The sequence below is a fragment of the Anomaloglossus baeobatrachus genome, chromosome 1, assembly GCF_048569485.1.
Source record: "Anomaloglossus baeobatrachus isolate aAnoBae1 chromosome 1, aAnoBae1.hap1, whole genome shotgun sequence".
Classification (NCBI taxonomy): Eukaryota; Metazoa; Chordata; class Amphibia; order Anura; family Aromobatidae; genus Anomaloglossus; species Anomaloglossus baeobatrachus.
The window spans coordinates 499204635-499218147 of NC_134353.1; the positions used below are offsets into that span (position 1 = coordinate 499204635).

The 13513-nt window shown below is 41.1% G+C and overlaps 1 protein-coding gene across 2 annotated transcripts in view; it reads right to left on the reverse strand.

The window, feature by feature from the left end:
• Positions 1 to 13513, reverse strand: part of RNF38 (ring finger protein 38) — a 441940-nt gene that overhangs the window by 191183 nt on the left and 237244 nt on the right. For both annotated transcript variants that reach the window (XM_075315739.1, XM_075315731.1), the window contains exon 2: positions 3193 to 3263. In XM_075315739.1, the coding sequence (XP_075171854.1) occupies positions 3193 to 3263 (71 nt within the window). The remainder of the gene's footprint in view (positions 1 to 3192; positions 3264 to 13513) is intronic.

Here is a 13513-nt window from a genome sequence, read left to right on the forward strand (position 1 = left end):
TAATGGGTGTATAGAAACCACATTATCAACTGCTTCCTGCCAAAGCCAATTTTTATTATTGCGCTTTCGTTTTTTCCCTCCCCTTCTGCCAAGAACAATAACATTTTTAACATTTTCTGTCCACAATGCCATATAAGATCTTGTTTTTTGTTGGTATGAGTAGGTTTGATTGACCCCATTAATTTTATCATGCAAGATACTGGAAAACAGGAAAAAAAATTACAAGTTGGCTGAAATGGTTGAAAAAATGCAATTTCACCTTTATTTGGGGGTTGTTTTTACAGTGTTAACTTTTTGCTATAAAATGACCAAGAAATACAATTTTCCAGATCACTACAATTACAGCAATATCAAACTTGTAGAGTTTTATTTTAAAAGGTGAAAATAATATCTGTCATTTGTAAGAAAAAAAACAAAACAAAATGAGCTTGTGTTTCCATTTTCTGAGACTTGAAAATTTTAGTTGTTTAGGCAATGGAGCGGTTTGAATGCTTATTTTTTGATTAGCGATTTGATGTTTTTAATGGTACTATTTTGGTATACATACAGTGTAAGGCTATGTGCGCACTTGGCTTTTTACCTGCTTTTTACCTGCTTGTTACCTGCTTTTTCAACTGCAGCGTTTAATGCCAAAATGGTTGTGTTCTGCTTTTCAAGCAAAGTCTATGGGAATTTGGTTTTCTTGTCCGCACTATGCAGTTCAAACTGCAGCCTTTCTGTTGCAGAACTTTGGTCAAAAACTCAGCTTTGCAGGGCAAAACCCAAATGGCAAAAACAATTGTCATGTTTTTGTTTTTGCCATTTGGGTTTTGCACTGCAAAGCTGAGTTTTTGACCAAAGTTCTGCAACAAAAAGGCTGCAGTTTGAACTGCAAAGTGCGGACAAGAAACCCAAATTCCCATAGACTTTGCTTGAAAAGCAGAACACAACCATTTTGGCATTAAACGCTGCAGTTGAAAAAGCAGCAAAAAAGCAGGTAAAAAGCAGGTAAAAAGCAAAGTGCGCACATAGCCTTATGATCAATATTTATTGCAACCATGGAGGTGCAACTGAAAAACAGCAATTCTGGCGTTTCCATCTTTTTTGCTCTGTTGCATTTACCATACAGGTTAAATAATTTTCTATTTTTGTATAAATGGCGATACCAAAAATGTTTAATTTAATGTCTTTATTATTGAAGGGGTCAAAGACACCAATAGAAGTAAATCAGCTTATACTTAAATGGATTGTTACTGTAATGCCTGCCTGGATCCACAGACTCAGATGGGCTGTAATGGGGAGGCTAGAGGGAAGCCACTCACCAAGCAGGACCCCCAGAACCCTGAAACCCTTTAATCCCTATACAGGGATTTGGAATTACACAGGGCCCTGGTGATCACTATCTGTGGAAGGCTGCAGTCTGATGAGAGTAGTAGTCAGGCAGGGTCAAACCAGGAATTGCGGAACAGGGACAGAATTGTCAGGCAATGATGTAGTCAGCAAACGTAGTAGAGGTCAAATCCGGATCGGGCAGCGAGGTACAAAAACAGTAGGCAGGAGGGTAGTCAGAAAACACGCAGAAGTCAGCACACAGGAATCACCAAACAGAATAGGACGTAACAGGAGCCAGGAAAATCAGAACTATCTCTGGCACAGGTCAGCAAACAGAAGGGGAACTAAGAAGTGTGTGGTGTTTTCCCATTGGCTGCAGCTGAACGCTGGCAACTGCAGCTGGAAGACACACGCCACCCACAGTCAGCCAGTGATACTGCAGATCCCAAGATAACCCAGCCCAGTGGATGATCAGAGCCTGCGCCCACCGGTGCCGCTGGCATCGACTACTCTCCCATCACCAGCACCATCCACGGCAGGAACACGGCGTCGCCTGGCGATCGGAGCAGAAGTCGCTGGAGCAGACTCCGGTGGCAACGTAACAGTAACCTTTCAGAAAGTCCTTGTCCGCAGCCGCATTTTGTAATAATTAAAACAAACAACGCTTTACTCACTGACCCTGGGTCCGCTGCTAAGTCTTTGTCACTGTTTCCAACAACGTCTGTTACTGACTGCACTGGTACCATCATGTCAACAGAAGCTGCAGTCAATAATTGAGCTTAGTGGTTCTTCTCATGGAGAAGAAAAAGAATGCCCACTCAGTGATTGACTGCCAGGTTGTCAATGTGACGTCAGAGCTGCAGCCAAGAGCAGTAGCAGAGACTCAATGCTCGAGCCAGGGATAGTGAGTAAAGTGTGGCTTGTTTTTTTAGAACTGCGCCTGGGGACCTGACTTTTCTGGAAGGGAACAGCCCCTTTAAATCTCATGTACAGGATTCTATTAGATTTGCATGGACTCATAAGTGATATTTAGAAATTCTTTCCTGGAAGCCTTTTTTGTAAAGGAGACAGCCTCCATAATATGCTGGAATGGCTAGGGCACCCTACAACATCACACATTGCATGTTCATAAAATGCAGCCACTTTCTAGGCCCTGCTAGGTAAATGCCACCTTGGAGGGCTCAAACATTATAAAATCCATATGCTTGCAGGACCAACTTGCTTCCCTGCAAAAGTAGACAGCAGAAATATAAATAAGCAAAGTAGAGGCCGGTTGACACATTGATCTTGTGGCATAAGCCTCTTCATAAATCAGGAGCACCTGACTCCAGCATGGCCCCTTAGCAAGACTAGCGTGAATAACACTGATCTTGATTAATCAGGCCCATAGAGAATTTAGCTTGTGAGCTCCAATAGAGACAGTGATACAGCGACATATATGCAAGCATAATAAATAATGATATATACAGATTGCACAAAAAACAAACATATATCCACCATGTTTCTGAGCTAGGCTTTGTAGAGTACATGTAATGTTATAAATTATCCATTCACGTCACCTTCACCTTTGTTTGCTGCATTTCTTACTTTGTGCCTCCTTAGCAATTACTTTCTGTTAATGCCTTTATCCTTAGACACAGCAATGCACATGAATAAATATATTAGGTTATATGTAGACACATATTTGAATTTCATGAGAAACATTCTTTAATAAAGGTTAAGCTTCCTCCTTAAGGCATCTGAGACTCCCGGGCTGTGCGCTGAAATGTTTAATGCACTTCTCGCCATGTGTTATTGCTTAAGTAATGAGCAATTATTGAATTTCTTTTTAAAGTGTGAAAGGTTGTCATGTTATTTATGAGCTTTTAAGGGCACATGTACCTTTTCGCTGTCATCGTTGCATATGTGGTCTTGATGTACTGGCTGACACTGAAACGAGGGGCCCAAATGACCTGCACAAGAAAAATAATAAAAGAGGTATATCACTCATTGTCGCAAATGGTTCTTAAAAGATGGCTATGAATACACTATTAAACCCACAGTAAAAATGAAGTAGCATACTTAGTCTTACTATGTTCATTTCTACTTCTCAATTAAGTCAACATGTAAGCTTAGAAATGCCATTCAATATATGGACAGTGCGGAGAATAAGCTGAGCAGATTGATATTTAGGATTGTGGAAAATTCAGTATACTTCTAATTTAACATCACTGAAATCCCTATTATTTTGGGCTCAGCAGTTCAGGGGTTAACCTAATCTGTGATTGACAGCCTTCCTTGTATTTGTGTGCTTACAGAGATAACGGTCAATCACCAATTGGTACCACCCCATTAACTCCCATGCATAGAGTTAAATGCTTCCCATGCATAGAGCAGGGATGTTAATGAGGAAATTACAAGTAAAGCTGGCCATACACAGTAGATGGCTGTTGGCCACATGAGGCTTTGGCTGATCATTTGGCAGCCATCTCTTCCATACATAGGAGCACTTGTTTGGTCAAGCACCACTGTTCTCTTTATGAGAAAGCCACCAATAGACATCTCAACCATCCTATGTCTGGGAGAACAAGGTGATTGTCATCATCCCTGAAGATCTGTAGGCTGGCACCCCCATATATTGATGTCAGCAGGTTTGGACGACATTGGTCTAATGGGTATGGGGGTACCCAGCACTCAAATTGCGGTGTTTCATTGTAAAATTGCATTAAATGATTTCCTATGGAGTCACACTGTGACCTCCTACGACACAAAGTCTCAAATGTTTCCAAATGTGTTGGATTTTTTGTCACTGGACGCAAGTTGCATGAGACTCGCTTGACTTCAATGCAAGGCACATGTGACTGAAACTTGTGTGCAACTTATTTGAGACCTGATAATTTTTTACAGCAAAATCACAGCTATAAAGGTCATGCAACAGTAAGCTGCAGACAAGGTACACTGATGTTTTTGGTCGCGCAACTTGTTTAAGTATTGCTGTTGCGCAACACAGATCATTGTGTAGCCCTATACTGAATCTTTCCCAACAAAAACTAAATATCAAACTGTTCAACGCCTCCTGTGTTATAGCTTTCTGCAGGCAGAAGAGATTGTTTAAAGTGACAGATTCCCTTTAAAACCATAGTTGAAACGGTAATATACAGCTAACAGTAATAATCACTGGGATTGCATTTCAATAAACGATTCCATACATTTTCAGATATAATGATTTTCAGTTATCCTGTCTATACACATAAAAATACAAGGCATATTAAAATGATAGTATTTGCAGTTTTGTTCATTTTTTCTTTTGTTTTAGCAACATTGCTCAACCAAACAGTATACCAATAGTGACAATGCAAGCAGCTATAGCTTCATGCCATCTTTTGCTGCTGCTGGTAAAGGATGAAGATTGGAATCTATCATTTACACATAAAAGCCTAGTGACCTCTACAGTACAAGAACATTGATCATGCGCATTGTTATCGTTGAGTCTGTCTGAGCCCTGTCCTACAACCTCTGCTGGTACATTCGCTAGCACTGCTTGACAGTTCTTGGGAATGCAGATGTGGTCCTGTTTTACATTAGCATGTCTAGGACTCATGGTCCCCTCCAGACACGAAGTCTATATTAAATACTTCTAGCTGCCAGCTATAGTTTACAACTTGGTTTGTTGCTTTGCTGTTTCTAGTATCCTGTATTTTCTGTTGTATATTTCCTAACCTCAGCTTGCATATTGACTTCCTGACTGCTTCTTGACTTTTTCCGTGACTTTGACCTCCTGGTAACAACCATCCTTCATTCTGCCAGCTTGCTCCACCAGCCAGCAGCCACTCTGTGGAGGTAACCCAGGGAACCCTTAATAAGTCCACTTCCTTTTATATAGGCTTAAAGTTGAAGGTTAGAATTAGAAGAGTGGCTTGTGAAAAGCCTGTCAGTGGTTTCCTTAACTCTTGAAGGAAACCAACAGCAATTAATATTGCCGTATTTTTGGATAAGGAACAAAGGAAAAATGTGTTGAAATTAAATTATAGCACTTAAAGTCCCTTGTATACATTTGAGGCTGCAGTCACACGAGCATATAAAAAATGGTCCCATTCTCATCCAGGAGAGTAGGACGATTTTTTTATCACTTGTCATCTGTGTTCTGTCAGTGTGCTGTCAGTGTGCAATCCGTTTTATTCTCAGCAGCTATTAGTCATTTCTAGGTCCATTTACAGTGTTCTCTGCTATATGATAGAATTGTATCCATAAAAACAGACGTCACTAGGATGGTCCATGTGCAGTCTGTGTGACGTCTGTTTTTTTCTTGCACCCATTGACCCATTGACTTGTATTTGCGAGACTCGCACGATTTCTGCAACAAATCGCAGCATGTTGCGAGTTTTCGCTCATCCAAAATTTGGTTGAGAAAAAAGCTGACCAACTGCTCTGACTTAGACCCGCAACACACATCCATTTAATTTGTACGTGTGCGGTACATATTTGCACGTACCGGAGACACGTACACACGGAGACCCATGTTATTCAATGGTAGATGGCACACACACGTAAAATCACATGGAACGTGTGTCCGTGTGGTAAGTACGTGTGTGAACTTTTCTACACAGACGACATGTCCGTTTTTGGCCGGCAGCATGCAGGCACGGACCCGCTTTAGTCTATGGGTCCATGCCTGCATGTACCGCACACGGAGTATGTCCGTGTTCAGCACGTTTCGTGCGTGTGCGTTTTTACACTAGCGATCTTATTTTTTGTTTTTTTTAAATTAAAGTCAGTATACTTACCTTTTTTTCTGCTGTTCTCAATCATACCCACATTGGCGCTCGTTTTTTTTCTTCCCCCGGCTCATACCGCTCCCCAATCACCAGCGTGGCGAGGAACAGCTGTGCAGAGAATACGCGGCAACAATTACTTTGAATATGCCGGCCGCTCATTAATCAATCTCGTATTCCCTGCTTTCCCCACCCACAGACGCCTGTAATTGGTTGCAGTCAGACACGCCCCCACGCTGAGTGACAGCTGTCTCACTGCACCCAATCACAGCAGCTGGTGGGCGTGTCTATACTGTGCAGTAAAATAAATAAATAAATAATTAAAAAAAACCGGCGTGCGGTCCCCCCCAATTTTAATACCAGCCAGATAAAGCCATACGACTGAAGGCTGGTATTCTCAGAATGGGCAGCCCCACGTTATGGGGAGCCCCCCAGCCTAACAATATCAGTCAGCAGCCGCCCAGAATTGCCGCATACATTATATGCGACAGTTGTGGGACTGTACCCGGCTCTTCCCGATTTGCCCTGGTGCATTGGCAAATCGGGGTAATAAGGAGTTATTGGAACCCCATAGCTGCCAATAAGTCCTAGATTAATCATGTCAGGCGTCTCCCCGAGATACATTCCATGATTAATCTGTAAATTACAGTAAATAAACACACACACACCCAAACAATCCTTTATTAGAAAAAAAAACACTAACAAATTTCCTTGTTCACCAATTAATAAGCCCGAAAAAGCCCTCTCCAGGATGGTCCAGCGTCGCTTCCAGCTCTGCTGCATGGAGGAGCAGCAGAAGACACATCCGCTCCTGACAGCTCCACGCAGCTAATGAAGGGAATAGCGCGATCAGCTGTATTCAGCGTTGGCCGCAAGTAACCTCCATGACAGCTCAGCTGATCGCGCTATTCCCTTCATTAGCTGCGTGGAGCTGACAGGAGCGGCTGTGTCTTCTGCAGCTCCGGTCACCTTCATGCAGCAGAGCTGGAAGCGACGCTGGACCATCCTGGAGTACGCCGGCCATGGAGGGCTTTTTCGGGCTTATTAAATTGGTGAACAAGGCAATTTGTTAGTGTTTTTTTTTCTAATAAAGGATTGTTCGGGTGTGTGTGTTTATTCACTGTAATTTACAGATTAATCATGGAAGGTATCTCGGAGAGACGCCTGACATGATTAATCTAGGACTTATTGGCAGCTATGGGCTTCCAATAACTCCTTATTACCCCGATTTGCCAACGCACCAGGGCAAATCGGGAAGAGCCGGGTACAGTCCCAGAACTGTCGCATATAATATATGCGGTAATTCTGGGCGGCTGCTGACTGATATTGTTACTATGGGGAGATAAGGTATGCACACCAGTGACTATGTAAGGGGAATACATGTAATAGCAGAAACTGCTGTGTGAATACTGACTTGAAAAATCCAATAGCTATATGTAAGAGTGAAAATGTGAAAAATGGAATCTGCATTACTGCCATGAACATATGAATCAAGAGAGATTTAGCTACTGAATTGATCAATGCAATAGAGCCCCAACACTACGCCAAAGTATTTCTCTACGTTGGGGTCCCTAGCTTGTGTGTGTCCTCTCATGCAGTTAAAAAACTTACCGTGTATGGGAAGCTGAGACCCAGGCTATTTATGCGTATGATATGGATTGGCAATAGGTGTGGTTGGGGAGGGTTTACAAACGAAAAACTACTAACAAATAAGGAATAACGTTTGGAACACCATTCTAAGTCTGAACTGGGTGCAAAAACCTAAAAAAACATCACTATGGGGAGATAAGGTATGCACACCAGTGACTATGTAAGGGGAATACATGTAATAGCAGAAACTGCTGTGTGAATACTGACTTGAAAAATCAGTATTCACACAGCAGTTTCTGCTATTACATGTATTCCCCTTACATAGTCACAGGTGTGCATACCTTATCTCCCCATAGTGATGTTTTTTTAGGTTTTTGCACCCAGTTCAGACTTAGAATGGTGTTCCAAACGTTATTCCTTATTTGTTAGTAGTTTTTCGTTTGTGAACCCTCCCCAACCACACCTATTGCCAATCCATATCATACGCATAAATAGCCTGGGTCTCAGCTTCCCATACACGGTAAGTTTTTTAACTGCATGAGAGGACACACACAAGCTAGGGACCCCAACGTAGAGAAATACTTTGGCGTAGTGTTGGGGCTCTATTGCATTGATCAATTCAGTAGCTAAATTTCTCTTGATTCATATGTTCATGGCAGTAATGCAGATTCCATTTTTCACATTTTCACTCTTACATATAGCTATTGGATTTTTTAAGTCAGTATTCACACAGCAGTTTCTGCTATTACATGTATTCCCCTTACATAGTCACTGGTGTGCATACCTTATCTCCCCATAGTGATGTTTTTTTAGGTTTTTGCACCCAGTTCAGACTTAGAATGGTGTTCCAAACGTTATTCCTTATTTGACTGATATTGTTAGGCTGGGGGGCTCCCCATAACGTGGGGCTTCCCATCCTGAGAATACCAGCCTTCAGCTGTATGGCTTTATCTGGCTGGTATTAAAATTGGGGGGGGACCGCACGCCGTTTTTTTAAATTATTTATTTATTTATTTTACTGCACAGTATAGACACGCCCACCAGCTGCTGTGATTGGGCGCAGTGAGACAGCTGTCACTCAGCGTGGGGGGCGTGTCTGACTGCAACCAATCACAGGCGTCTGTGGGTGGGGAAAGCAGGGAATACGAGATTGATTAATGAGCGGCCGGCATATTCAAAGTAATTGTTGCCGCGTATTCTCTGCACAGCTGTTCCTCGCCGCGCTGGTGATCGGGGAGCGGTAAGTATGAGAGAGGGCTGCTCACTTCAGTCACTCGGGGGATTAGCGGTCACTGGTGAATCCTTCATAGGTGACCGCTAATCAGTATGCGGCACACAGACAGAGCCGCGGCATGACAATGAAGTCGGGTGAAGTTCACCCGAGTTCATTCTCATCGCGCAACTCTGTCTGCTGTCAGCCGACATGTATCAACGACATTGTGCAACACACAAACGGACATTCCACACGGACATTCCACGTACACATACACGGGCATTTTACACACAAACACGGACATTTTACACGTGCACACGGCTCGCATACGCCATCACACGGATGCCATACGTACCGGAGAAACGCCCAAAAAAAACGGAATGCGGACCCGAAAAACGGACCGTGTCACACGGACGTTTTTTTTGCGGAAGTGTGTTTTAGGCCTTATTGACTAACATTGGTCCAAGTGCAATGTAAGAAAATCTCGCATTACACTCGCGCGAATCATAAGGTCATGTGAGTGTAGCCTGAGGAACATGAATATGCAAAGGATGAACATTAGATTATCCTAGTAATAAGTAACTAGTATTTCATCTCTCTATACAACAACTATTTAACCTGTATACAGAACACATTACAGCAGTCAAAGCATCATCTATGACCTTTCTGGCAGGCTATGATTTGCTGGACATTCTTCAGAGACCCGTAACAATTTGTTGTGTGACATTTGTGAATGTCACTGACTTGTTTTCTAACAAAAGTACCTTTTTACAACTGTCCACGAAAAAAAAAGTATGTATTATTATTAATAGGGTTCTCCATCTCCATAGGTCCAGAAATGTATTAAAACCTCAAACAGCATTATGTTAGTCAATCTGAACTAAACTAAAGAGACTCTTACATGGGATGGTAATGTTAGTCAACAAAAGTTAGTTGTATCCAATGATCCAAGTAAACGGGGTTGCTAATCAAACAGAAAATTAGCAACATTTTGTTTGTAATTTGATTGCATCTTTTACGTGGAAGTTAAAATTATAAGAAAAAACAATTAGAAGTGCACAGCCATAATTTATATGGTAAATTTATCAGGAATAAGGGGGTGCACCTGTCAAGCAAAACCAACCATAGTAATCACAAGAAAAGCGCTTGACCAAAGGCACTCACTCCAAATTTAAAGTAATATAATTCGATTCTTTATTTATGTATCAAAAAGTTTAAAACCACACATACAAAATACAACACAGTGCAGACATATTAAAAAACACCGAGGACAATGGTAATGAAACCCAATACAAAAAATCTTCTCCAAGAAATATATATTGTACCAGAATCACCATAGATAGTTCAAAATGCAAGACAATACAAATAAAGAGTCAGAAAAATAACCATCTTATAAATAGGTATATACTGAGACAGACATTCTATCTTTCAAGCAGCATTATGACCAAATGGTCAAAACAGCAGCTGCAATGCCTCATAGGCAAAGAGTTCCTATCATGGTGATTCCCTATCTAAAAATGGAAGTGGAGAACCTGGCCCAGGTACAATATATATTTCTTGGAGAAGATTTTTTGGATTGGGTTTCATTACCATTGTCCTTGGTATTTTTTAATATGTCTGCACTGTGTTGTATTTTGTATGTGTGATTTTAAACTTTTTGATACATAAATAAAGAATCGTATTATATTACTTTAAATTTGGAGTGAGTGCGTTTTTCTTGTGATTACTACTGAAGTTAAAATTATAGGCCCTGATGCATCAAGAACGGTGGCAAGTCTTGATAAGAAGACATGTTGGAGTCAGACGCTCCAGATTCATTCATTCATGCATGCCTCTGAATCAATTGGGGACGTCTGAAAGGTGGCATGCGCCTATGTGTGTGCCTTTCCAGTCTTACCCCAGTCAAGGACTGGAATATGTGTAGTGAACGCAGTGGCTGTTCATGAATTTGACGAGTGCGGGTTGTCACCTCCTCATGTTTCCCCAGCTACACCCACTTTGTCGTAGGTGGGCGACAATGGTGTTAGAATGCCAAAAGTCATAAAATGTTACCACAGCCTAGCATTACGCCAAAACTTTGGGACCTTTAATGCTTTATATGCCATAATTCTGGCGTAAAAGTTGTGTTGAATAGGGGCCATAGTTTGTTAAACATGGATGCTCTACTGACAATAAAGCTGTATGCTGAAAACAATTGCACCAACAATCGGTCACAGTGCCGATGATTGCTCCATGGAAATACGGTATAATTAAATGAGCACCAATTAAGTTACTAAATCAAATTTTTGATTTATTTCCTGAGTGCATGCAGGGTCCGACAGAAAAGAAGTTCTACACTCAGAACTCCACTCAGTATGCTCCACTCAGGAAAATGCTTAAAAAAAGCCTTCACAAAATGCTCAAAAGAATCATCCTATTCATTCCTATGGTAAAATGACTTGTTGGTCATATGTTCGGTCTTTTGAGCGTCTTTTAAATAGTTCAGACACCAAACGATTAAAATAAGTAAGTAATATGTCCATTCTTTAGTTGTTTTCTGCTAGACGGTGAAACATATTATATTATATTATATCAATTAATGAAAGGCTCAAATAAAGTCACAGGCATTTTTTGAGCATTCTGTAAACGTTTGTGCCTTAAAACACTCAAGAATTTTATTAACTGCTTAATTGATTAAAAAAAAACCCCATAAAAGTGTCAATAAAAAGACACCCATAAAACGTTAACCAAAAACTGGCAGAAAAGAGCATTAACCTAAAACTTCAGGAACTTCAAAAAACGCTAAAATAAAAATGTAGAGGCTTTCAAAATGCTAAAAAAATGCCAGAAACGAGAAGAGATTCCTAAAGCGTCTTCTGCTTGAAAAAAATAACATTTTGGAACAATGGAAAAAGATGCAGTTTGAACATACCAAAAGTAAAACTTCAGCTCCAGAGCATTGAGTGATCTCAGAGTACTTTGAGCCATTTTGACCAGTTTTGTATAGCCTCATTGCATAGTTTTGTTGTTTCTCATGATGGAAAAGATTTATGGATAGAGTTGAGCGGACTGGGAATAATCCGGGTCCAGCGGATCCGCGGCGGGTTGATAAAGAAGTCCGGATCCGATCCGGAATCCAGCACCATATATGTCAATGGGGAGTGGAATCCGGGACGAGAGAGAGGGAGAGAAAAAGAGAGAGAAAAAAAAAAAACGGATCCGGATCGTGCACCCGGAATCCCGCGTCCGGGTCGGACTCGGATCTGCCGCTCAAACCGTGCGGATCCGGATTTTGCCGATCCGGGTCCGCTCAACACTATTTATGGAGTAAAATGAACATTGGAAACTTGCAGCTGAAAGATCAGAGTTAAATAATTAACATTCTTAGTTTCCTATTTCCTTCCTAAAGTCATAAGGAGTTATAGGGAGCTGAGGTTATTTTATTTGCAGTGTAAACCAGTTGAAATAATATCGCTGGCCTCCTGCTGCCATAACTGGCAACGGTGATAACTCTGATCTTGTCCAAGTAACCCTTTAGCATCAGCAGAAAATAAGTGGTTGGCGAGAGAGAGAGGGATGCCATCAGGAGATTGAAGTTTACCTCTCTTTACCTTTTGAGTAAACTGAATGCGATCTAGAATTTTTTGACTCCCACTGCATTCCATCCTCAGGCACCACATTTTCTTACACAGCGAGTGTTTCTAAGATATAACAAGTTCTCTCCCTCTGTCCTTTTTTTCAGGGGCATGGAACACCATACAGGTAATGAAAGCACCAGAAGTAAAGAGGAACCAAGCCAAACTAAATGCATCTCTGTAAGATGTTAATGTGGAGGTAGACTGCTAAATGTCGTTATTAAAGGGAATCTATCAACAGGTTTCTGCTATATAAGCTCAAGCCAGCATGCTGCAAGGGTTAACACAGAGAATTCAGGGATGCCTGTCTTGTTACAGTCCCATCTATTTATTTTCTGTGTTTAAGAAGCAGGACCGTTATCATTGCTTGGACTATAGTGTCATGGGCAGTCTGGCACATCCCCTCCTCTGATTGACACCTCACTGTTAGTGTACAATCTCTATAGAGAGCCTGGGATGGTTAGGAGAGCTCTCTCAGCTCTGCTACATGACTAAATCTAAAAATTCTAAATGTGTCAGAATGTTTGCACCCAGTAATCTAAGTGATAGATTGATGGATCCAAGATTTTCTGCCTACATCATGCTGCTCTCAGATGAGGTAGCAAAAACCTACTGACAGATTCCCTTTAAATAATGGAAGAACATATCAAGTCCAACATCATTAAATCAGTGATGTTTAAGCATATAATACTGTCAGATTTGTTCGATCCCATAAAACCATTTCTAAATTCTGCAGTACAGGTGAATACTTCAGAAATGTACTGTATTCTGGACCAACAATACAGTAAATGCCACTTTCGAGATTTTTATTTTAAACCTACTCTCAGTCTAAGATCATCTGAGGCCCCTTGAATTAAAGAACCTCTCTACATTGTAAAAATATAAAGGGAAATCACTCAGAAAACTCAACCAGTAATTTTGGTATATAGGTAGGGGCAGTTATAATTTAATATGTATTCTGCAGAGAAATACTTGATTCAAGATCTCACTTGGATACAATTTCAGGATATTTGCTGCACAGAATTCTCATACAG